This window comes from Ranitomeya imitator, chromosome 6 (assembly GCF_032444005.1).
Source record: "Ranitomeya imitator isolate aRanImi1 chromosome 6, aRanImi1.pri, whole genome shotgun sequence".
NCBI lineage: Eukaryota > Metazoa > Chordata > Amphibia > Anura > Dendrobatidae > Ranitomeya > Ranitomeya imitator.
In genome coordinates this window covers 214,518,359-214,546,119 of record NC_091287.1, presented here as the reverse complement: position 1 = coordinate 214,546,119, position 27,761 = coordinate 214,518,359, and the positions used below count along the sequence as shown (strand labels likewise).

The following is a 27,761-nucleotide window of genomic DNA, read 5'->3' as shown; positions in this document are numbered from 1 at the left end:
TTCTTCAGCAGGGACAGGGAAGATGGTTAAAATTGATGGGAATATGGATGGAGCCAAATACAGGACCATTCTTGAAGAAAACCTGTTGGAGCCTGCAAAAGACCTGAGACTGGGACAGAAATTTGTCTTCCAATAAGACAATGATCCCAAACATAAAGCAAAATCTACAATGGAATGGTTCACAAATAAACGTATCCAGGTGTTAGAATGGCCAAGTTAAAGACCAGACCTCAATCTAATTGAGAATCTGTGGAAAGAGTTGAAAACTGCTGTTCACAAACGATCTCCATCAAACCTCACTGAGCTCAAGCTGTTTGCCAATGAAGAATGGGCAAGAATTTCAGTCTCTCAATGTACAAACCTGATAGAGACATACCCCAAGCAACTTGCAGCTGTAATCGCAGCAAAAGGTGGCGCCACAAAGTATTAAGTTAAAGGGGCCGAATAATGTTGCACGCCCCACTTTTCAGTTTTTGAGTTTCTACATAAATTTAAAATAACCAATAAATTTCGTTCAACTTCACAATTGTGTTCCACTTGTTGTTGATTCTTCACCACAAATTTACATTTGGTATCTATATGTTTGAAGCATGATATGTTGGAAAAGGTTGAAAAGTTCCAGGGGCCCAAATACTTTTGAAAGCCACTGTATATACATTACATTCAACTAAGCATATAACAGTAACAACATCATCCTCTACTGTAAGAAAAGTGTAAACTCCTCCTGCACACAAACACAAAAGGCTGCTCATGTCTCCCTCCTCCCATCTAGTACTAGTTGAAACTGGTATCGGCCCTCTCAAAAGACATGAGTTTTTTTGTTCGATTAAAGTTACATATCGCGGCACTGATTTGGGCTGGCACTATACTACGGTAATTACATATTCCGAATGTCCATCGGTAGATCTGTCAATCACTATAAGCGCTAGCGGCTAAACGCAACAAGTGCAAAGTGCGGATTTCTCCTAAACAGAGTGGAATAGCTAGCCCGAGTTTAGACTCATTAGAAAGCTAATTTCAATATAAGATGAGTGACGAGAGTGCCGTTATTCTGCTAGGTTCTCAAGCAAATTTATGAGTATTATAAGTTTTCGTACCAATATGTGCACCCTGGCAGCTAGGGGAGGGTGCAGGTAAACCAGCCCCTTTTTTGATGTCACAAGCCTGCAAGTATAGGTTACTGCCAGTTAGCCCAGCCTTCAGTCTTGCCTGAGAAGTTGTTACACCAGGACCCTCTGATAAATTGGGATATCTGGCTCCTCCCACCAGCATGGTTAGCTAGGATGATCTGAGCAGCATGTGAGTGTTTATCTTCTTTAATCCATTTTTTTATGTGATTGCTTGTACATACTTTAAATTGTCTCATAATGTAAAATCTTTATATACCTTTTGAAAATACTGCTAACCTTTTCTGAGTAAAATATAAAATTTACTAGTTTTGTCTTTTCCATGTTTTATAACAAATTTTCACGTGCATGAAGTTAATTACGCTACTAATTTGGGTTGGCTCCAGACCCGTTGATCCCTGTGAAAATCGGAGCTGGTGGCGGCGAAGTGTGTTCTGGGCTAGGCAGGTGAGCTGGCAGCTACGAAACGGGTTTTATAAGCTATTGTCTGGCTGCAGCCTGAGCATTTATAATTCCCTCGCTGCAGCGTGCCTGCTAGCCAGCCCACAGTGAAGCGACCCATCCGGTGACTAATCATCCTAGGTGTAGTTCCCTGACTGACCTGAGAGTAAGGGGGCACCGGAGAGCTGCAAGTTCTGAAGCGGAACTGGAAAGCGGGATATACATAAATCCCTGCAGATAAGATAAGCCACCTGCACATGTGATAGCCGTGTATCGGCCAAAGGTCACCCCCCCTTTTCATGACACACCCACTGATTGAATTCTGATGTATATTCAGTGAGAGAGCGCCATCTTTGACTTAAGTTATGCAATTTGCTTTCAGCTGTGGCAAAATGAATTGGGTCACCAAAAATTTGATCCATAGTTTTGACGAAGGAATCTAAGTCAATGAGGAGGTCACAGTTCTTTTCCACATAAGGTGAAGCCAATGCAAATGTCAGGAGATTAATGATGAAGAATACCCTTTACCTTTCACTGGTAAATGGAGCAGGTTGCATTTGGAAGTTGATGCGACTTTGGTTAAGAAATCCTCAGTAATGGTGAAGATCCCCACTGAACTTTCCAGGCTGCAGCAAGTGTGCTTTTGAGTCCGAGTCTGAGTTGCGCAAATCCAGAAGATACCTGTGTAACTCGATTATTTAATTTTGTTGATTCAGTACCAGTGTTTGCAATATAGAAAATGTTTCTTGGTTGGAGGTACCAAAGTCTTGAAGTTCAGCAACTTGTTGCCTGAAGGTGGTTACAGTGGACTCCATTTTGTGTGAGATTATTCTGTAATGATTTGATCTGGATTGGAGGTTTTACTACAACCACTAGGAGGAGCAAAGGCTGGTAGAGTAGTCAATGGAAGTCAGAGATTGATACACAGGAGTGGCAGTATGGTATTGGAGGATTTAGCAGATCCTGTAATCAGTAGGGAGGCCAGAGGTCAGTACACAGGTGGCAGCAGTATGATATGGAACAGTGGCATATTAGAGAGCTTGAATAGAGGCTGAGAGCTCAATAATCTCACAAGGTAAGAGGTGCCGAGCCAGGATTATATAGGGTGTTAAATGAGGAAATCACAGGATGAAGCCATCAGGAACTGGAGCCACTCGGTAACAATACAGGTACTAGTATCTGGATAAGCAGGGAACTGTCCAGAGACAAGAATTGTGGCAGTGGAAGAGCTTTGACTAGTGCACAGGAGTCGCCTTTTTCAAGTACTAACACCCTTTCTTTTCAGAAGAGAACTGTATTGAAATCCCTTAGCCCATTCCCCTACAGTTTCCTGCTTGCAATGGTGTTAGCTCCTGCTTGATTGGCAGTTTGGACCATTTGCATTATTGTGCTCCTGTTCTGAATTACGCTCTCTGCTAATGCTATAAGAAGCAACATTGGTGAGTGAAGCTGGCCAAAACCGATAGCTAACATCATGCACCAACAATCCTGTGCTACGTTCCTTCGATGAGCTTTTTGTGACTTTTTGATGTTGCAGATTTTCTACAGCATTTCTGCATCCATTTAGTAAGATAGCTTATTTTTTCAAAAATCTGCAACATTAAAAATTCACCAAAAGCTCATTGTGGGAAGGTAGTCTTAACCATCTTCAGTTCAGCACTTACAAGCACAACAGAAGAGAACTTGGAAGTGTGAGCAGGTTGAGGGATGCAGTAATGGACAAGAGGCAGAGCAAAGGTTAACTGTTATGATCCGGTGACCTTGGAGCAGCATGAAAACTTTCACTGGAGTAGGTGGTCACTATACTGACCGCAAATCCTGATCTTAACACCGCAACTAGAAGTAGCCGTGGAGTGTACCTAACCAATCCTAGACACCTCGTCACAGCTGGAGGACTAAATACCCCTAAAGATGGAAATAGGAATACTATCTTGCCTCAGAGCAGAACCCCAAAGGATAGACAGCCCCCCACAAATATTGGCGGTGAGTTGGAGAGGAAAAAACATACACAGGCTAAAGCACAAGAGGCCACTCTAGCTAAATAGGACAGGATAGGACAGAGTTCTGTGCGGTCAGTATTAAAACCCTTCAAAAATATCCACAGCAGAATATACAAAAACCTCCTACATCTAACTAAAGACGTAGGAGCGTAAATCTGCAACTCCAGCGAATCCTACATTCAGAGCAGGAATACAATCAAAAACAAGCACACAGCCTGTGTGCCAAAGAAAAAGATACAGACACTTATCTTTGCTGAAATGGCAACCAAGCAGGAGAAGCCAGAAAGAGATCCATCATATCCCAAAAAACATTGACAACTGGCAAGGACTAATGAGTCCTGCAAGCCTAAATACCCCAGTCAGAACTGCAATTAGCAGATACACCTGTCCAAGACTGCAGCCCAGGAACAACTGCATTACCATCTGCTACCACCAGAGGGAGCTCAAAAGCAGAATTCACAACAGTTAACATTACCTTACTTGAACAAGGGGTTACACCACGCAGGGAGATGAAGGTGTAAACAGGAGTATAGCGGGTGATATAAACACAAAAGGAGTGCAGGGTGATATAAACAGCAACAATAAGTAATGCAGCAGTTCTTTAAGGCTTATCGGTCCGGCGGCATCCTGACTGTATAGTCCTTGATTCCAATGGTGGCACCAACACAGTTAGCACGTGGTGAGTCCGGTGTCGTCCTGAAGGTATTGATGATCCAGTTTCCGGCGGTGATGGTGGGTCCTTGTCTTCTTGGACGCAGTCCTAGATACCGGGTTCTTTGTGTGGTATGAAGTGCAATCTCCAACTCTGTCGGAGCTTATCGTGGCTCAACAGATGTAAGCGGGTGAGATGGAGCACAGTTCCCAGTGAGTCACCAGGTCCTTCCTAAGCGGCACGCGTGCAGAATTTACTGGCCCGCAGCGTTTGGCATCTTCAGCTGGAGGAGCCAACGGGTACACGGCACATCTCTTGTCACAGTTTCTGTATGTCGTCGCAGGGACTCTATTGCGTGGGCCTGTGTTGTCACGGTACTCAGAGGACGGAGCACTAACTGTTCCCTACTGCGCACTGCTTGTTCCCGCCAGGACTGACTGCTTCCACGCGCGCTCTGGCCTTTTTAGCTTAGCCATGCCCCCAGCAGTCAAGTGCAAAAGTCGGTCCGGGTTACTAAGCTTTCCCCCGGACAACAGAGGAGACAGCCCCGACAGTTCCATACCTGGCGCAAGAGTGGCACCTCCGGTCCGGTCCTTCTTCTTACAGAAGCACTTCACATACTTTGTGACTGCTGCTACACTGCAGCAATATAGGTTAACTTAAATTGGCAAATTATCATTGGTAAATTAGAGTGTTTCTTGTTTTATAAGCACTTTCCAATGATACTCATCATTTCACATGGGACTATCCCTTTAATATTAAGCGAATGTAAGGCAGTGTTTCACTCTCAGGGTTGACGGCAGACCTTAGCAGAGTATGAACTTTGATGATACGAATAAACATTTATAACTGCTGTAATGAAGCATGAAAATTGTTACAGAATAAACCGTAAATGAAATGGTTGGGATTGTTCAATACAAGTCTCTAAGAGGCGGTTGCATTTTCCATTATTGCTAGTTATATTTGCAGTTTACATTCTTAGGATATTAGGCTATAGATAAATAGGAATACTCACAGGAAATCCAGATGTGCCAGTGGGACCACGTTCTCCTGGAAGCCCATTTGGTCCATATTCTCCCTATAAAGATAGAGGGAATTTTTTGCGATAAAGAAATTCACAGGATATGAGTGACCATGGCAACAAAGGAAAGCAAGAATGGCTAAAGTCTAATATGTATATAAACATTTTAATGGTTTTACACATAATTGAGACAGTGAAAAGTATTTCAACTACAGCACCAGTCAAAAATTTGGACACATGTTCATGCAATGGTTTTTCTTGGTCTTACTGAAATGTGTACATTGTCGATTCAGGATGAAGGCAGCAGGAATACATATGGAAACATACACATGTGAAACAAACATTGAAACAGATTCCTCAAAGCATCCCCCTCTTAGGCCGGCGTCACACTAGCGAGTTTTACGGACGTATGAGCGCATAAAATACGTCCATAAAACACGCATTACACAAGGCCCAATGCATCTCTATGCTCCTAACTGCCGTATTTTACTGATCTGTATTATACGGCTTTCTACGGCCGTAGAAAATCGCAGCATGCTGCGTTTGTCACCGTATTGCGCAAAAAATCGCCCTCTGCTGGTTGTCCTCATATGAACTCGAGCCTGGGAGCTTTCTAGTTAAGTTCCCACGCTCCAGGAACTACCAGCAGAGGGCGCCTCACCGCGAATGAAGGTAAATATAGGTCATTGACCTACTTTACCTTCATTCCCCGGGGTTTTGCAGCCACGAGCACCGCTGCATTAACAGAGCTCTGTTATGAACTGGTGATTCAGAACCACAATGGACCTAGTGGTTAAGAGCACACAAGGTGACCTGATAGTTACTAATAACATAGGACGAGCTCTGAGACATGGGAACTCTGCTGACCGCAATCCCTAATCCTATCATACCACACTAGAGGTAGCCGTGGAGCGCTCCTGACCAGACCTAGGCGCCTCGGGCACAGCCTGAGAAACTAGCTAGCCCTGAAGATAGAAAGATAAGCCTACCTTGCCTCAGAGAAATTCCCCAAAGGAAAAGGCAGCCCCCCACATATAATGACTGTGAGTAAAGATGAAAATACAAACACAGAGATGAAATAGATTTTAGCAAAGTGAGGCCCGACTTACTGAATAGACCGAGGATAGGAAAGATAGCTTTGCAGTCAGCACAAAAACCTACAAAGAACCACGCAGAAGGTGCAAAAAGACCCTCCGCACAGACTAACGGTACGGAGGTGCTCCCTCTGCGTCTCAGAGCTTCCAGCAAGCAAGAAAAACCAATATAGCAAACTGGACAGAAAAAATAGCAAACAAAAGTAACACCAGCAAAACTTAGCTTATGCAGGGTAGACAGGCCACATGAACGATCCAGGAGAAAACAAGACCAACACTGGAACATTGACTGGAGGCCAGGAACAAAGAACTAGGTGGAGGTAAATAGAGCAGCACCTAACGACTTAACCTCGTCACCTGAGGAAGGAAACTCAGAAGCCGCAGCCCCACTCACATCCACCAGAGGAAGCTCATAGACAGAACCAGCCGAAGTACCACTCATGACCACAGGAGGGAGCTTGATCACAGAATTCACAACAGTACCCCCCCCCTTGAGGAGGGGTCACCGAACCCTCACCAGAGCCCCCAGGCTGACCAGGATGAGCCAAATGAAAGGCATGAACCAGATCAGCAGCATGAACATCAGAGGCAAAGACCCAGGAATTATCTTCCTGACCATAACCCTTCCACTTAACCAGGTACTGGAGTTTCCGTCTCGAAATACGAGAATCCAAAATCTTCTCCACTATATACTCCAACTCCCCCTCAACCAAAACCGGGGCAGGAGGATCAACGGAAGGAACCACAGGTGCCACGTATCTCCGCAACAATGACCTATGGAATACGTTATGGATGGAAAAAGAAGCTGGAAGGGTCAAACGAAAAGACACAGGATTAAGAACCTCAGAAATCCTATACGGACCAATGAAACGAGGCTTAAACTTAGGAGAGGAAACTTTCATAGGAATATAACGAGATGACAACCAAACCAAATCCCCAACACGAAGTCGGGGACCCACACAGCGCCTGCGGTTAGCGAAACGTTGAGCCTTCTCCCGGGACAATGTCAAATTGTCCACTACATGAGTCCAAATCTGCTGCAACCTATCCACCACAGTATCTACACCAGGACAGTCTGAAGACTCAACCTGCCCTGAAGAGAAACGAGGATGGAAACCAGAATTGCAGAAAAACGACGAAACCAAAGTAGCCGAGCTGGCCCGATTATTAAGGGCGAACTCAGCCAAAGGCAAAAAGGACACCCAATCATCCTGATCAGCAGAAACAAAACATCTCAGATATGTTTCCAAGGTCTGATTGGTTCGTTCAGTCTGGCCATTTGTCTGAGGATGGAAAGCCGAGGAAAAAGACAAATCAATGCCCATCCTAGCACAAAAAGCTCGCCAAAACCTCGAAACAAACTGGGAACCTCTGTCAGAAACGATGTTCTCCGGAATGCCATGTAAACGAACCACATGCTGGAAGAACAATGGCACCAAATCAGAGGAGGAAGGCAATTTAGACAAGGGTACCAAATGGACCATCTTAGAGAAGCGATCACAAACCACCCAAATGACTGACATTTTTTGAGAGACGGGGAGATCCGAAATAAAATCCATAGAGATATGTGTCCAGGGCCTCTTCGGGACTGGCAAGGGCAAAAGCAACCCACTGGCACGAGAACAGCAGGGCTTAGCCCGAGCACAAATCCCACAGGACTGCACAAACGAACGCACATCCCGCGACAGATACGGCCACCAAAAGGATCTAGCCACCAAATCTCTGGTACCAAAGATTCCAGGATGACCAGCCAACACCGAACAATGAACCTCAGAGATAACTCTACTCGTCCATTTATCAGGGACAAACAGTTTATCCGCTGCTGCTGCAACGGTCAGGTCTATTAGCCTGAAATTTTTGCAGCACCCGCCGCAAATCAGGGGAGATGGCAGACAAAATTACCCCCTCTTTGAGAATACCCGCTGGCTCAGGCAAACCCGGAGAGTCGGGCACAAAACTCCTAGACAGGGCATCCGCCTTCACATTTTTAGAGCCCGGAAGGTACGAAACCACAAAGTCAAAACGGGAGAAAAACAGCGACCAACGAGCCTGTCTAGGATTCAACCGTTTGGCAGACTCGAGATAAGTCAAGTTTTTGTGATCAGTCAAGACCACCACGCGATGCTTAGCTCCTTCAAGCCAATGACGCCACTCCTCGAATGTCCACTTCATGGCCAGCAACTCACGATTGCCAACATCATAATTACGCTCAGCAGGCGAAAACTTCCTGGAAAAGAAGGCGCATGGTTTCATCACCGAGCCCTCAGAACTTCTCTGCGACAAAACAGCCCCTGCTCCAATCTCAGAAGCATCAACCTCGACCTGGAACGGGAGCGAAACATCTGGTTGGCACAACACAGGGGCAGAAGAAAAACGACGCTTCAACTCCTGAAAAGCTTCCACAGCAGCAGAAGACCAATTGACCACATCAGCACCCTTCTTGGTTAAATCAGTCAACGGTTTAGCAATACTAGAAAAATTATTGATGAAGCGACGATAAAAATTAGCAAAGCCCAGGAAATTTTGCAGACTCTTCAGAGATGTCGGCTGAGTCCAATCATAAATGGCCTGAACTTTAACAGGGTCCATCTCGATAGTAGAAGGGGAAAAAATGAAATCCAAAAATGAAACCTTCTGAACACCAAAGAGACACTTTGACCCCTTCACAAACAAAGAATTCGCACGCAGGACCTGGAACACCATTCTGACCTGCTTCACGTGAGACTCCCAATCATCCGAGAAGACCAAAATATCATCCAAGTATACAATCAGGAATTTATCCAGGTACTCTCGGAAGATGTCATGCATAAAAGACTGAAACACTGATGGAGCATTAGAAAGCCCGAATGGCATAACCAGGTACTCAAAATGACCCTCGGGCGTATTAAATGCTGTTTTCCATTCATCGCCCCGTTTAATACGCACAAGATTATACGCACCACGAAGATCTATCTTGGTAAACCAACTAGCCCCCTTAATCCGAGCAAACAAATCAGACAGCAGCGGCAAGGGGTACTGAAATTTGACCGTGATTTTATTTAGAAGGCGGTAATCAATACAAGGTCTCAACGAACCATCCTTCTTGGCCACAAAAAAGAACCCTGCTCCCAATGGCGACGACGACGGGCGAATATGACCCTTCTCCAAGGATTCCTTTACGTAACTCCGCATAGTGGCATGCTCAGGCACAGACAAATTAAACAGTCGACCTTTAGGAAACTTACTACCAGGAATGAAATCGATAGCACAATCGCAATCCCTATGCGGAGGTAGAGCATTGGACTTGGGCTCATCAAATACATCCCAGTAATCCGACAAGAACTCTGGGACCTCAGAAGGGGTGGATGATGAAATAGACAGAAATGGAACATCAACATGTACCCCCTGACAACCCCAGCTGGACACAGACATTGATTTCCAATCCAATACTGGGTTATGGACTTGTAGCCATGGCAACCCCAACACGACCACATCATGCAGATTATGCAACACCAAAAAGCGAATATCCTCCTGATGCGCAGGAGCCATGCACATGGTCAGCTGGGTCCAGTACTGAGGCTTATTCTTGGCCAAAGGCGTAGAATCAATTCCTCTCAATGGAATAGGATACTGCAAGGGCTCCAAGAAAAACCCACAGCGCCTAGCATACTCCAAGTCCATCAAATTCAGGGCAGCGCCTGAATCCACAAATGCCATGAGAGAGTAGGATGACAAAGAACAGATCAAAGTAACGGACAAAAGAAATTTCGACTGTACCGTACCAATGGTGGCAGACCTAGCGAACCGCTTAGTGCGCTTAGGACAATCAGAGATAGCATGAGTGGAATCACCACAGTAGAAACACAGCCCATTCTGACGTCTGTGTTCTTGCCGTTCAGCTCTGGTCAAAGTCCTATCGCACTGCATAGGCTCAGGTTTATGCTCAGATAATACCGCCAAATGGTGCACAGTTTTACGCTCCCGCAAGCGTTGACCGATCTGAATGGCCAAAGACATAGACTCATTCAGACCAGCAGGCATAGGAAATCCAACCATGACATCCTTAAGGGCTTCAGAGAGACCCTTTCTGAAAATTGCTGCCAGCGCACATTCATTCCATTGAGTGAGCACAGACCACTTCCTAAACTTCTGACAATATATCTCTACCTCATCCTGACCCTGACACAGAGCCAGCAAATTTTTCTCTGCCTGATCCACTGAATTAGGTTCATCATAAAGCAATCCGAGCGCCAGGAAAAACGCATCAATATCACATAATGCAGGATCTCCTGGCGCAAGAGAAAATGCCCAGTCTTGAGGGTCGCCACGTAATAAAGAAATAATGATCTTAACTTGTTGAACTGGGTCACCAGAGGAGCGCGGTTTCAAAGCCAGAAACAGTTTGCAATTATTTTTAAAATTCAGAAACTTAGTTCTATCTCCAGAAAATAAATCAGGAATAGGAATTCTAGGTTCTAACATAGATTTCTGAACCACAATGTCTTGAATTTTTTGTACTCTTGCAGTGAGATGATCCACACAAGAAGACAGACCTTTAATGTCCATCACTACACCTGTGTCCTGAACCACCCAAATGTCTAGGGGAAAGGAAAGACAAAACACAGTGCAAAGAAAAAAAAATGGTCTCAGAACTTCTCCTTTCCCTCTATTGAGAAGCATTAGTACTTTGGGCCTCCAGTACTGTTATGAACTGGTGATTCAGAACCACAATGGACCTAGTGGTTAAGAGCACACAAGGTGACCTGATAGTTACTAATAACATAGGACGAGCTCTGAGACGTGGGAACTCTGCTGACCGCAATCCATAATCCATCATACCACACTAGAGGTAGCCGTGGAGCGCTCCTGACCAGACCTAGGCGCCTCGGGCACAGCCTGAGAAACTAGCTAGCCCTGAAGATAGAAAGATAAGCCTACCTTGCCTCAGAGAAATTCCCCAAAGGAAAAGGCAGCCCCCCACATATAATGACTGTGAGTAAAGATGAAAATACAAACACAGAGATGAAATAGATTTTAGCAAAGTGAGGCCCGACTTACTGAATAGACCGAGGATAGGAAAGATAGCTTTGCAGTCAGCACAAAAACCTACAAACAACCACGCAGAGGGTGCAAAAAGACCCTCCGCACCGACTAACGGTACGGAGGTGCTCCCTCTGCGTCTCAGAGCTTCCAGCAAGCAAGAAAAACCAATATAGCAAGCTGGACAGAAAAAATAGCAAACAAAAGTAACACCAGCAAAACTTAGCTTATGCAGGGTAGACAGGCCACATGAACGATCCAGGAGAAAACAAGACCAACACTGGAACATTGACTGGAGGCCAGGAACAAAGAACTAGGTGGAGGTAAATAGAGCAGCACCTAACGACTTAACCTCGTCACCTGAGGAAGGAAACTCAGAAGCCGCAGCCCCACTCACATCCACCAGAGTAAGCTCATAGACAGAACCAGCCGAAGTACCACTCATGACCACAGGAGGGAGCTTGATCACAGAATTCACAACAGAGCTCCTGGCTGCAAAATATTTTAACCCCTTCAGATGGATTTACATCGTGATCTTACATCTTACAGATCTTCGGAAGGTATGTATATTGTTGGTTTATTATTTTTTCTTTGTTACAGAGCAAGGGCCTTCAGAAGGATTGAGCGTAGAATAAATTATTACAACAACCTTTGTTTTTATTTCATTAAAATACTTTTTAATAATGTGTTTGTGTTTTTTTTTTAACCCTTTACTAGTATTGGATTAATAATGGATAGGTGTCATAATTGACGCCTCTCCATTATTAATTTGGCTTAATGTCACCTTACAATAGCAAGGTGGCATTAACCCTTCATTACCCCATATCCCACCGCTACACGGGAATGGGAAGAGAGTGGCCAAGTGCCAGAGTAGGCGCATCTTCCAGATGTGCCTTTTCTGGGGTGGCTGGGGGCAGATGTTTTTAGCCGGGGGGGGGGGGGGGGGGCAATAACCATGGACCCTCTCCAGGCTATTAATATCTGCCCTCAGTCACTGGCTTTACTACTCTGGCGGAGAAAATTGCGTGGGAGCCCACGCCAATTTTTTCCGCCATTTAGCCCTTTAATTTAATAGCTAGAACGGCCAAATTTTGCACATACACACTACTAACATTAGTAGTGTGGAATATGCAAAAAAAATGGGGATATGAGATGGTTTACTGTATGTAAACCATGTCTCATATCATGTCGGGTTTAGGAAGGAGATAGCAAAAGCCGGTAATTGAATTACCAGCTTTAAAGCTATCAAGCGCTGGAATAAATATTAATATATATACATATATGTGTCTACTGGCATATACAGTATATATATCTATATCTATATATATATATATATATATATATATATATATATATATATATATCTATATATATAATTGTCTAAGGGTTTTTCTGTCTGTCTGTCCTGGAAATCCCACGTCTCCTGGCGGCCTCGACCAATCAGAGACGGGGACAGCATTGCGACGATGATGTCATAAAGGCTGCCTTGACCAATCAGCGACGGGCACAGTCTGCCGCGAATTCGCCTCGACCAATCAGCGATGGGCACAGTATTGACGTAGATGTCATAATGGTTGCCATGGCGACGATGATGTCATGAAGGTTGCCTCGGCCAATCAGCGACGGGCACAGTCTGCAGCGAATTCTGGAATCATCATTGTCCATATACTACGGGGACATGCATATTCTAGAATACCCGATGCGTTAGAATCGGGCCACAATCTAGTATCTATATATATAATTGTCTAAGGGTTTTTCCGTCTGTCTGTCTGTCTGTCCTGGAAATCCCAGCTCTCTGATTGGTCGAGGCCGTCAGGCCTCGACCAATCAGAGACCGGCACAGCATCGATGGCGGCCTCGCGGCCGATGGCGGCCTGGCGGCATCGACCAATCAGCAACGGGCACAGCGACGATGATGTCATAAAGGACGTAGACATCCTGCGTCTGATTGGTCGAGGCCGCCAGGCCTCGACCAATCAGCAACGGGCACAGCGACGATGATGTCATAATGGTTGCCATGGCGACGATGATGTCATAAAGGTTGCCTCGACCAATCAGCGACGGGCACAGTCTGCCGCGAATTCTGGAATCATCATTGTCCATATACTACGGGGACACGCCCAATCAGCAACGGGCACAGCGACGATGATGTCATAAAGGACGTAGAAATCCCACGTTTCTGATTCAGCGACGGGCATAGTATCGACGTAGATGTCATAATGGTTGCCATGGTGACGATGATGTCATAAAGGTTGCCTCGAACAATCAGCGACGGGCACAGTCTGCCGCGAATTCTGGAATCATCATTGTCCATATACTACGGGGACATTCATATTCTAGAATACCCGATGTGTTAGAATCGGGCCACAATGTAGTATATATATAATTGTCTAAGGGTTTTTCCGTCTGTCTGTCTGTCTGTCTGTCTTGGAAATCCCGTGTCTCTGATTGGTTTCTATAATATGCATGTCCCCGTAGTATATGGACAATGATGATTCCAGAATTCGCGGCAGACTGTGCCCGTCGCTGATTGGTCGAGGCAACCTTTATGACATCATCGTCGCCACGGCAACTATTATGACATCTACATTGATACTGTGCCCGTCGCTGATTGGTCGAGGCCTGGTGGCCTCGACCAATCAGCGACGGGCACAGTATCGACGTAGAAATCCCAAGTCTCTGATTGGTCGAGGCCGCCAGGCCTCGACCAATCAGCGATGGGCATAGCGACGATGATGTCATAAAGGACGTAGACATCCCGCGTCTGATTGGTCGAGGCCGCCAGGCCTCGACCAATCAGCGACGGGCACAGTATCAATGTAGATGTCATAATAGTTGCCGTAGCGACGATGATGTCATAAAGGTTGCCTCGACCAATCAGCGACGGGCACAGTCTGCCGCGAATTCTGGAATCATCATTGTCCATATACTACGGGGACATGCATATTCTAGAATACCCGATGCGTTAGAATCGGGCCACAATCTAGTATATATATAATTGCCTAAGGGTTTTTCCGTCTGTCTGTCTGTCCTGGAAATTCCGTGTCTCTGATTGGTCGAGGCCGCCAGGCCTCGACCAATCAGCGACGGGCACAGTGACGATGATGTCATAAAGGACGTAAAAATCCCACGTTTCTGATTCAGCGATGGGCACACTATCGATGTAGATGTCATAATGGTTGCCATGGCGACGATGATGTCATAAAGGTTGCCTCAACCAATCAGCGGCGGGCACAGTCTGCCGCGAATTCTGGAATCATCATTGTCCATACACTACGGGGACATGCATATTCTAGAATACCCGATGCGTTAGAATCGAGCCATAATCTAGTATGTATATATATATATATACTAGATTGTGGCCCGATTCTAACGCATCGGGTATTCTAGAATATGCATGTCCCCGTAGTATATGGACAATGATGATTCCAGAATTCGCGGCAGACTGTGCCCGTCGCTGATTGGTCGAGGCAACCTTTATGACATCATCGTCGCCATGGCAACCATTATGACATCTACGTCGATACTGTGCCCGTTGCTGATTGGTCGAGGCCTGGCGGCCTCGACCAATCAGACGCGTGATGTCTACGTCCTTTATGACATCATCGTCGCTGTGCCCGTCGCTGATTGGTCGAGGCCTGGCGGCCTCGACCAATCAGAGACTCGTGATTTCCAGGACAGACAGAAAGACAGACAGACGGAAAAACCCTTAGACAATTATATATATATATATATATATATATATATATATACAGTGGGGCAAAAAAGTATTTAGTCAGTCAGCAATAGTGCAAGTTCCACCACTTAAAAAGATGAGAGGCGTCTGTAATTTACATCATAGGTAGACCTCAACTATGGGAGACAAACTGAGAAAAAAAATCCAGAAAATCACATTGTCTGTTTTTTTAACATTTTATTTGCATATTATGGTGGAAAATAAGTATTTGGTCAGAAACAAACAATCAAGATTTCTGGCTCTCACCGACCTGTAACTTCTTCTTTAAGAGTCTCCTCTTTCCTCCACTCATTACCTGTAGTAATGGCACCTGTTTAAACTTGTTATCAGTATAAAAAGACACCTGTGCACACCCTCAAACAGTCTGACTCCAAACTCCACTATGGTGAAGACCAAAGAGCTGTCAAAGGACACCAGAAACAAAATTGTAGCCCTGCACCAGGCTGGGAAGACTGAATCTGCAATAGCCAACCAGCTTGGAGTGAAGAAATCAACAGTGGGAGCAATAATTAGAAAATGGAAGACATACAAGACCACTGATAATCTCCCTCGATCTGGGGCTCCACGCAAAATCCCACCCCGTGGGGTCAGAATGATCACAAGAACGGTGAGCAAAAATCCCAGAACCACGCGGGGGGACCTAGTGAATGAACTGCAGAGAGCTGGGACCAATGTAACAAGGCCTACCATAAGTAACACACTACGCCACCATGGACTCTGATCCTGCAGTGCCAGACGTGTCCCACTGCTTAAGCCAGTACATGTCCGGGCCCGTCTGAAGTTTGCTAGAGAGCATTTGGATGATCCAGAGGAGTTTTGGGAGAATGTCCTATGGTCTGATGAAACCAAACTGGAACTGTTTGGTAGAAACACAACTTGTTGTGTTTGGAGGAAAAAGAATACTGAGTTGCATCCATCAAACACCATACCTACTGTAAAGCATGGTGGTGGAAACATCATGCTTTGGGGCTGTTTCTCTGCAAAGGGCCCAGGACGACTGATCCGGGTACATGAAAGAATGAATGGGGCCATGTATCGTGAGATTTTGAGTGCAAACCTCCTTCCATCAGCAAGGGCAATGAAGATGAAACGTGGCTGGGTCTTTCAACATGACAATGATCCAAAGCACACCGCCAGGGCAACGAAGGAGTGGCTTCGTAAGAAGCATTTCAAGGTCCTGGAGTGGCCTAGCCAGTCTCCAGATCTCAACCCTATAGAAAACCTTTGGAGGGAGTTGAAAGTCTGTGTTGCCAAGCGAAAAGCCAAAAACGTCACTGCTCTAGAGGAGATCTGCATGGAGGAATGGGCCAACATACCAACAACAGTGTGTGGAAACCTTGTGAAGACTTACAGAAAACGTTTGACCTCTGTCATTGCCAACAAAGGATATATTACAAAGTATTGAGATGAAATTTTGTTTCTGACCAAATACTTATTTTCCACCATAATATGCAAATAAAATGTTAAAAAAACAGACAATGTGATTTTCTGGATTTTTTTTTCTCAGTTTGTCTCCCATAGTTGAGGTCTACCTATGATGTAAATTACAGACGCCTCTCATCTTTTTAAGTGGTGGAACTTGCACTATTGCTGACTGACTAAATACTTTTTTGCCCCACTGTATATATATCTATATATATATATATATAGATATATATACAGCATATATGTTTTTTTTTACACATGGATCCCTTGTATAGCCGTATGTCGGTTTTGCAAGCCTTACATACGGAGGATGCCATACGCAAAATACGCTGATACACCCTGCCTACGGAGGAGCTATGGACCACTATTTTGGGGTCTTTTCAGCGTATTCCGGCCGTAATATACGGACTGTATTGTCTTACGCGGAGTGTGACGCCGGCCTTACTCTGAAGGCAGCTTCATAAAGCTTTAGCATTCTTTCAAGGAGCTTCATCAGGTAGTAATCTGGAAAGGCTGCAAATGAAAAAGGTATGCCTCATCAAGAGTTAATTTGTGGTATCATCAGCATTCAGAAACTATTTGTCACTGTCAGGTGAGTTTTGCAGAGTTAGTGCTGCTACACAGTTCCATATAGTGCTGAGCACTTGTCCACAATATTTGGCATGACCGCGTATAGCCCATATGGAAAATTCCCCCCCCCCCCCCCCGACACCACTCCCCTAAAACCCCCTCCTGTGACCAACCAAAATTCTACCACACCCCGTCTTATGCTAAATATGCAAAAAGAACATGACACGTTAAATTCTTTGGAAATTTTTTGGCCACAGCGGCCAGTTTATTAACAAACAACAATTAAAACATTATAATCATGACAGAATTATCTGAAAACTTGAGGGGGAGGGTTCTTGGAGCTAAAAGATCTGGCATCATATATATATATAGCCAAAACCAACACTTTTTTACCCTCAGCCGTGACCACCAGCTCGAGGGCACCATGTAACCCTTTTTCAGGGCAGACCAAAAACCCCAAAGCTCCCGAGGACAATCCCCATCCAGAGCGCGTAACCACAAGCCAGATCCACCCCCATCCAACTGACCTTCCTCCAATAAACATCACCAACTCCAGAACCCTGCCCCCCCGCCAACCACCAACAGCCCTAACCACCTCAGGCTCGTGAGTGCCCCACCACCGCCAACGCCCTTTCCACACCCTCCTGTATGGCAAGCGCCCACAAATCAATACCGATATCATTTAAGTGCACACCATCTTCTCTCCAGAAGTTACCGCCCCCGGCCTCCAACTCAAAGTGCCTCACTGCAATTCCCCCATTCCTGGATACAAACTTCCCCACGGCCCTATTAAGTTTGATCCTGGCCCTATTAATGCCTGTCGAGGACCGAGCCAACCTCCACTGCTTCCTGGGCACAATGTCGGACCATACCGTCAGAACTCCCGGATAAGAGACCCACAATCTCAGAAAATCGAAGCGGATGTCCCTGATCAATTCGCTAACCGGCTTTGTACCCAAATCGTTCCCCCCCATGTGCACCAGCAAAATATCTGGAGCTCGATCCAAACGCACCGCCCGGGAAAATTCAGGCAACACCCTGTTCCATAGCATACCCGGAACCCCAACCATCGAATCACAACCGTGTCGCGGCGAAAACCCAATTGCCTGCCGTCCGGCCTAGCGTCAGCCCGCGCCGCACCCCAATACACGAACAAATGTCCGAAAATCCATGTCAATAACGGGGGCCGACCTGAAAAACAGAACAATAATTAAATGAACCATAAGACTACATAGTCCCCAAACAACACCTAATGCCGTATATAAGTCAAATAACGATTAGAACTCCATCGCCCGATTCGTTTAATCACATCAGTCCCTAAACCCAAACTATCCGCAACCGTGGCGGCCCCAATTCTAAAAAATTGAGACCCGTAGGACCCAGGATCCAGTCCCAACTCGACCAAAACCTTTTTTGAAAACGTGACAAGAAAGTCCCGTCTTGGTGGCAAAGCAACGGGCCCGACCTAACCAACCACAAACCCCAGTACTCCTCCAAACATCGCTGCGGACACATCAAACATCCATTTACCCTCCCTAAGACCACCCGCTTACCCTTTCCGCACCTGTCAGTCTTCGACCGTCGAATCAAAAAGGAAATACCTCCTACCCAGAAATCAACATCCTCTGCCAACAAACCTCCCGCCTTAACTTTGTTTGGGGGAGCTGGTGTCCCCTATCTCAAAGCCCCAAAGAATGCCCAAGAATATGCCAACCTAAACAAGGCAGCTTCGAACTGAGAACCACAAATTCTCCCAACTGCATCTCCTAACCTAAATAACAAACTAAACAAAATGGGTCTATGCTTGTCAACACTAACATTCTCGCTCCGAAAACCCCTCAGGGCCTGTACTACGAGAAAATTCTTGGTAACATCAACCGACCCCTGCAGCTTGAAACCAAAAGCCAAGCCCGCCATAAATTTGTTCACTTTCGATACAGACCAATTCCACTCAGCTGCTTTGCCCACCAAAAACAATACCGCCATTGTCCTATCACTGTCAGATTCAGCCACTCCCCATTGGCCAGACCAGCTCTCCCAGATTTCCCAAGCCGATTTGTAAGCAAGCCACGTCGACCTCGAGACCGAGGATTGAATCAACCGTCCTCCTCGTCCGCAACAATTTTCCACAAACGTGAAGGGCATACCACTCCTGAGGCGTCCGCATCTGGGGCCAACTCCCGGAAACGTTCCAACTGTGAACGAGACAAAGCATCTGCTATAGAATTTTGTACACCCGGTACATGTACCGCAGAAATGTATGCATTTAACTCCAAGCAGCGCAACACCAGTTCCCTAACCAGTCTAATCACCGGGGGAGAGGAAGAGGTTAAACTATTGATAATAGCGACAACACTTAATGAGACAATCACAATGAAACCTGACCTTCCGATTTTGAAAAACGCCACCCCAAATCACAACTGACACCACAATTGGGAACAATTCTAGGAGTGAAAGATTCTTAGTTAGACCCTGCTTCCGCCATCCCTCTGGCCACACATCCGCACTCCATCGACCTCCACAATACGCGCCGTATCCAACCGAACCGGCTGCATCCGTGTAAATTTCACAATCAAAATCGTCCACGGCTTCCAACTGAATCAAGGAGCGACCATTATAATTTGACAAAAAACGCTGCCAAACCACTAAATCTTCTCTATGCTCCTTGGTTAAACGAACAAAATGATGTGCCGCCCTACTCCGGCCGTTGCCAACGACAACCTACGGCAAAAAATTCGGCCAATGGGCATAATCCGGCACGCAAAATTCAAACGCCCCAAAAGGGACGGCAATTCCTTCAAAGTCACCTTACGCAAACGACCAATCCTGTGTACCTCTTGTACCAGCAACAAAAGTTTGTCCTCAGGTAACCTACACTCCATTCTCTCCGAATCGATAAGGATGCCCAAAAAACTCAAAACCTTACACGGTCCCTCCGTCTTCTCTTTTGCCAACGGTACACCAAACAACCCAGCCATCCACTCCATGGTAGCCAACAAATTCCTGCATACGGCGGAATCAGGGGGGCCAATAAACAAAAAATCATCCAAATAGTGAATGGCGGAAGGAACACCGGAAACATCCCTAATCACCCATTCCAGAAAAGTGCTAAACGTCTCAAACAGTGAACAAGAAATCGAACATCCCATAGGCAAACATCTGTCCAGATAAAAGCCACCGTTCCAACAATAACCCAACAAAGGAATGCTATCCGGGTGAACCGGGAGCAACCGAAAGGCCAATTCAATATCTGTCTTGGCCAGTAAAGACCCTTCGCCATACCGCCGTACCCATTGCATTGCCGTGTCGAACGAGGTGTACACCACTGAACATAACTCTCCATCTATGCCGTCATTAACTGACCTCCCCTTTGGATACGACAAATGTTGGATCAACCGAAACTTGTTCGGCTCCTTCTTGGGCACCACCTCCAAAGGTGAAACAATCATGCCTTCAATAGGCAATGAACTAAATGGCCCAGCCATCCTACCCAGTTCCACCTCCTTCGCCAACTTACTGCTGACTACCGCAGCATGTAAATCCGCTGACCTCAAATTCTTAGTAGTAAAGGGAACCGCATGAGTAGGGGCCGGAATCAGAAAACCCTCAGAAAAACCTCGTAAAAGAATTCCCGCCTTTTCTTGATCTGGGTATCTATTTAGATAAGGGGCCATCCTTTGAAGCCTCACCGGTGTCTCCCCCTTGACCGCCACCCATTCCTGGCTTACCCTTGGCTTTTTTGAAACATTTTGACGCTCCGTGGGAGCTCCCGTTGCAATGGGAACAAACGTGCTTAAATTTGCAGGAGTTCCCGTACCTACATTGGCCATCATTAAATTGCCAACAAGTACCTGACTTCTCTTTTCCACCCTGGGCCCCCTGACCTCCGCTGGCATGTCCTGCTTGCTGGTTGCTGGCGCTCCCGCTGCCCTGAAAGGACTGCCCATATCTCACCGGGGCCATGACTTTCAACCAAAGCCCGATATCCTTTTGGTCCCATTTGATTTCGGGCCTAACTGCCTTCATCTGACGGAACTGCTTGTCATAACGGAGCCACGCCTGACCCCCATATGTACGATATGCCTCACCTATCGAGTCAAAGTAACAAAACAGGCCCGAACAGTTATCCGGAAATTTCTCGCCTATGACGCTAGCCAGTATCGCAAAAGCCTGCTGCCAATTAACGAAGGTTTGTGGAATCAACCGCCACCTTCTCTTCTCCTCCTCCTCTTTTTTACTGTCCTCCTTCTTACTCTTGTCTAAACTAAACTTTTCTAAAGGAAGTAGGGAGAAAATCTCCACATACTCATCCTTCCAAAATCCTCTCCTTCACCTCCTTCTTTAAATGCGCCCCCAGCGGGCCCTCAAAGCAAACGTACACCTCCCCTTTTGCCCTGTCGTCCAACTTTACTGTATCCCCCTTATCCTTCTCAGTCTGCACCGACATCGATACGCCGGCAGACGATGCCTGTGTTGACCCCCCAGACCTAGTTGCGTCACTTGCCAACCGCGATCCAGCCCTCACACCCTGTAACCAGGCTCCCAGGGGTGACCCCCCATCCCCCTCCGCAACTCCCCCTTCCAGACTTTTCAAAAAAATGTGACACCCCGGCCAAAATATCACTAATTCCCGACATCCCAGAGCCCCCTACCCCCGCCAGTGCACTATTGTCGGATGCCGTACCCCCGATACCCCCAACCTCCCCTAAACTACCACCCGACTGAGACAAACTAGACATGGACGTATACTCACGGGGCTGCGCGGGTGCTGTGTCCCCGCCAGCCGGACATCCAGACTCCTGCCGCGTTCCGTCCTCCGATTGCTCACTCCCCGACTCGCTCCTGGCGTCGTAGCCCTGCCACTCCAGGCCCGCGCCCCTGGCCTCCTCGTCACCAGGAGGAGAACAATGTCCAGGAAGGACACAGCGGCTCCACTGGAGAATGAAGAAAATACAAGGATCCGGAATGGCACGGACAGGGAGTGAGATCCCTATAAGCACTGTGGGTCCAGAGGCAGGAAGGTTGGCGGTGGTGTCTTTCTGCCTCTGGACCCACAGTGCTTGTAGTGATCTCACTCCCTGTCCGTGCCATTCCGGATCCTCGTATTTTCTTCTTTCTCCAGTGGAGCCGCTGTGTCCTTCCTGGACATTGTTCTCCTCTCCTTCCATTGCCCTCCACTTTAAAGTGAGGTTTGATAAAGTCTCCACTTGGTGTGCAGCAGCATCACAACATACCGCGGTCGGCTACACATGAGCACGCCACTGAGCCCAGCAGCAGAGGAATGGCTGTGGGCTCTGTTAAGCTCAGACCCGTGCGCAGGCATAAGAACAGGGGCCATGTTCAGGACTGTTCATTGTGGCCCTCTTAGCAGGACAGCACACCGCAGACCCCCCTTGATAATAGACTGTATGCAGCTCCCTTGACTTTGGCTACACAATTTTATGTATTATTGTCTCAACGGGTAAAACCGGAGATCGCCCGTTGTCGCCATAAGATATACCGTGAGCTGTGGGATCTCCTCTGAGGACATTGCATTGGCAGTCATTGGGACTACAACCCTCATGGGATCATTTGCGGCCGAGGAAGCCACGAACACGATGTTTATTGAGTGGACTGTTATCACATTGTTGTTGTTTATTGCCCTATCATTTGAAAATTAACTGCTCCTCTCCCTGCGAGGAGTATCTTTACTGTTCAATTAAATTGTTAACCCTTGCTCTGCCGTTCTTGCGTCACTGCATCCCGCAACCTGCTTACACAATCACACTCTTGACGGAAGTAAGGATGGTATGTTGTGTTTGTAGTAATTATTCAGCAGGATGACCACACTAATCAGCCCTTGTAACATATCATGTATCTCTGAGGTTGTTGCTTAGACATAGCAGCCTCATGTGTGCCAGGTTGTTGAAAGACAACGACAAGCTGTCCTTGGTGCGAAGTGTTTTGTCTGGGTCCTCTGCATTGTCTTTTTCCTCTGTATCCCCACAGCCATGCTCCAGTGATGCCCCTGAGCTGCTTTAAGAGCCAAACTGTCCCCTGGCTGGGCATTTGTGTACTTGCCCACTGTTGGTACAGGAAACCATCCTCCAAGATGTGTGCACAACTAGCCTGATAATTGTGTGAATAGTTCCTACTCCTTGTCCTCTCCTCTTTTGCCACCACCTCATCCATCATCGCCTGAAGCTTTGTTTTTCTAGGAGTCTTAAGGTACCGTCACACTAGACGATATCGCTAGCGATCCGTGACGTTGCAGCATCCTGGCTAGCGATATCGTCCAGTGTGACAGGCAGCAGCGATCAGGCCCCTGCTGTGATATCGCTGGTCGGGGAAGAAAGTCCAGAACTTTATTTGGTCGCTGGATCTCCCGCTGACAACGCTGAATCGGCGTGTGTGACGCCGATTCAGCGATGTCTTCGCTGGTAACCAGGGTAAACATCGGGTTACTAAGCGCGGCCCTGCGCTTAGTAACCCGATGTTTACCCTGGTTACCGGCATCGTTGGTCGCTGGAGAGCTGTCTGTGTGACAGCTCTCCAGCGACCAAACAGCGACGCTGCAGCGATCCGGATCGTTGTCTGGATCGCTGCAGCGTCGTTTAGTGTGAAGGTACCTTTAGAAGTGGGATAATAACACTGATGATGATGATAGCACAGACAGCCTGCAGTTTCAGCAGTAGCTCTGACATATCTGTGTAATTTTTAAGAGGAAGCTCTGCATCACAAAACTCAGCAGATGCGCCAGGCAAGGGGGAAATAAAGATTGACTTTTATTTTTTTCACCTGGACTGGATGCTGTTTGCTTTCATTTTTAGTATGTATTTTCCAATTGGGTTCATTGGACTCTGAACGACATCTGTATTTTTGAAGTGCTGTTGGCTACTGCTTTGTATTTACAGACAAGGGATGTGCCTCAAACTGGCTAGGCCCAGAGCTGCCTACGAGATTTCACCCGTTATCACACACCACCAGGCCAGACTTTTGAAGGCACCAGCCACACATCTGTATGTTCTTTGATCCTTATCCACAGCTAATGCGCAGTGTGGGATATTTCCCACAAACAGATTAGTTTTAGAACAGTCCTGCTGACCAGAGGAGGAGGCATTGGAGGAAGCGAAGTAGGAGGCGAAGGCAACACGGTCAGAGAAACATCCCAAAAACATCCCGCAATCCTCTCTGGTGGTAGGACATGCACAAAAACGCTTTCCGCCTCAAGGCCAGCCTCCACAACATTTGGCCAGTGGGCAGTCAGAGAGATATAATGTCCCTGCCTGTGCCTACTGGTCCATGTATTAGTGGCTATGTGGACTTTTACACTGATGACAATGCGCCGTGCACACCTGATTTTGTATGCAACATGTCGAACAGGTCAGGGATAGCCTGCCAGAAAAGTAGTGGAGGCTGGGAACCATGTACTGTGGTTCTCGTGATTCCAACGTATTGTTAGCCCTTTAGAAATCCCTTGTGCAGCCACATGTAAAATATGTGATCCAGTGTTTGGAGGATGTACAGCTGAAACCTTCTATGGGATGATGTGGAGATGCTCAATGACACTGCTGGTGGTGGATCTGTCACATTCTCCCTTTGCGAGGAGCTAGATGGCCCTGTTGCTCGGGAGGGGGAGGAAGAGACAGAGATAGCAGCAGAAGAGGGAGGAGGAGGCTGAGATTTATCCTGGTTATTCAGATTCAAGCAGGTATTGCTCAATTTAAGAACATTTATGCCTTGCTTCAGTCTCAGATGGCCTTGATTCCATGTGGGGTTATCATCCCCATTGCATGATCACACCTCTCCAGTCTGTACTTAATTCTGCTGCCCTACTAATCTACTACTGCCCTTGCTACACCACTTCTCCCCTTTGCAAATCCCTTCATTGTCTTCCAATTCCACAATGTACTACTTCAAGCTACTAACACTGACCTACAAAGCTGTGTATAATCTGTGTCCCACATATCTCTTCATTAATCTTAATTCTCTGACAACACCTAATCCATCATCTCCTGAAGCGTTTTTTCATGGAAGCATATAAATGGGATAGTAAAGCTGATGTTGGCATCATCAGCGCTGGCCATGTTCATGGAGTACTCAAAGCAGCGCAACATGGCACACACATCCAGCATGGAGGCCCATTTGTTGGCCTTGAAGTGGTGGTGTTCTGCAGATTGACTCACTCATGCATGCTGCATCTGAAACTCCACTATTGTGTCTGGCTGCTCACACAATCTCTTCAGCATATGCAAGGTGGTGTTCCACCTTGCGCGTACTTTTCATATAAGGTGGGAGCAGGAAAGCAGAAGTGATGCTGCACCGCAGACAGTCGAGCAGCTGCAGGGTGAGAATGCCAAAAGTTCACACAGATGGCCAGCACTTTCTGATCAAATGAAGAAATGATGGACAAAGCAGAGTATGAGGAGGAGGCAATGTGAGGGTGGGCCAGGGGGGTAGTCATGGCTGAGAGCAATTCGTGTATCATACCCTGGCCTCTCCTCATAGTACAATAGTGCCTTTCCTTCAGCATACCTGTGTTCTGGGTCTCTGCGGCATCAGGTTCCTTTCTGGGCTGCTGAAGGCTCCTTGTCATCGGTATCACACAAAGAGAGACACAGTCCAGCTCAACTTTAACAACAACTGCTTTACTTGGTTCTTTACACAGCACATTAGTGTTATTTCCAGCATCCACATCAAGTTTCTGTCCCTGTCCTTTTCTCTCTGTCACTAAGCCAACTTACGGGACGGACCATACCTTTCGATCCCACAGCGTCCTCTCTGTTCAGCACTACTCCGTTTGGGGACTCCCTCAGCCATTTCATAAAGGTTCTGAGGGCGTCAGCCCACACAATAAGCTGCCACATTATGAGCGACCTGCCCGTACTGCTTAGCCTTTTCTAGCAACTGCAGTCCCACTAGTACTGCACCGCTAGCACTGTTGCTGTTGCTTCTCCTGATGAGGTCCACACCAGGGATGCTATATGGATGGGCCCTTTTTCTTATTTAATGTTGCGCGGCATGCGGTAGCCCGGAGCTAACCAGCCCAAGTGAGCTGCACGGGCATCCTGGCCCCAAATGAGATCTGTCAGGAAGTTCCTCCTGCCCTATTTACCGTGCCCCTCCTATGTTAACTAATTTCAGTGTTATATCTGAAACTATGATGTACCACGTCTTGTGGCTACACTTGGGTACTACACTTTCCCTATGATGAACAATGAACATCTTAGCAGCAGTAATAAATATGTACAATACAACACATACAATAGTAGTAGAACACTACACTATACATAATTATTTACCAGGACAAACAGGAAATGCAATGACATAGTTTACCCCCTTACAGCAACATGGACAGAGAAAAGGCTAGGGCCGGCCTCTGCACTTTTGCACCCTGCTCTCTCTTTTTTCATGTGCAGCTGGGGCAGTGTGATCACCACCTCTTCTTCTAAACTACCCATGTCACTCAGATGGCCTTAACTACATAACATGTGATGTCTAATACCTAATCATCCCCAATTGCATCATCACACCTCTCCAATCTGTTAGTAACTCTGATGCCTACTAATCCACTTCTGTCCTCGCTACTCCTCCGCTTCTTCAGTCTTCAAATAGCTTCATTGTCTCTCAATTCCATGACATATCCACTTCAAGCTACTAAAACTGACCTACAAAGTGGTCTCCCCCATACTGAATATCTCTGAACTAATCTCCTACCACGTAATCTCTGGTCATCCCAAGACCTCCTTCTCTGCTGCACAATTGTACTATCTAATCACCTGCAAGATTTCTTCTGAGTATCCCCCTTCCTGTAGAATACCGTGGCCAAACACATCCAATTATCCCCTACACTCAGAACTTTGAAGCAGAACTTGAAAACTCATGTCTTCAGAACAGCTTATAGCCTACAATAACCCCGTTGCCACCTCACCAACCATGGAGCTGCTGCAACCCCTGTACCCACTGTCTCCTTCCCCATTATCCTGTAGAATGTAAGGCTGCAAGGGTAGGGTTTGTATGTAAGCTCTCCTCATGTACAGCACCATAGAATCAGTGGTGCTCTAAAAAGCAAAAATAATAATTACCCTCATGATATTCCAACGAGACTTCACCCCTGCCCTCCTTGGAGGTGTACAGTCAGCAGAAAGCTGCAGAAATTGGCACCTGTGTTTCATCATCTGCATCATCAGAGATGTGCTGCAGTAGTCCGCTCACAGTTTTCACTACGCCTCCCACGTCCTCATCCCCCAACAGAACAAGTGGTTGGGCATCAGTGCATTCAAGCTCTTTGAATTGTGGGGCAGGGCTAGGTGGATGGCCCATGGAACCACAGCCAGCAGAGTCTTCAAAAAGCATAAGTTACTGCTGCATGACTTGGGGCCCAGACTGATTGCCTGATTTGCAAGGGGGTGAGGTGGAAGACAGATGCCCATGAGCCACATGTTAAAAATCTGCATTATTTACCAGAGGGCTGGGTGGAAGGAAGACAAAGCAAAGGGACTGAAGTCGCTCTCAGCCAAACACCTCTACTTATTCTGGTCTCACTATTCATACATTTGTACTCAGGCCTATGAAGTAACACAGAATGTCCTGTCGCCTGCTTACACTAAAGGAAGGTGTTTCATTTGGGAGCATAGCAGACACAGAACAACCACGTCCTCTCTCTCCCTGCAGCAGCTACATCACCAATGTGGCCA

The 27,761-nt window shown here is 46.6% G+C and overlaps 1 protein-coding gene across 2 annotated transcripts in view; it reads right to left on the bottom strand.

Moving 5' to 3' along the window:
• LOC138642353 (collagen alpha-2(VI) chain-like) overlaps positions 1-27,761 on the bottom strand; it is a 668,325-nt gene that overhangs the window by 88,134 nt on the left and 552,430 nt on the right. For both annotated transcript variants that reach the window (XM_069730466.1, XM_069730467.1), the window contains one exon: positions 5,236-5,298. In XM_069730466.1, the coding sequence (XP_069586567.1) occupies positions 5,236-5,298 (63 nt within the window). The remainder of the gene's footprint in view (positions 1-5,235; positions 5,299-27,761) is intronic.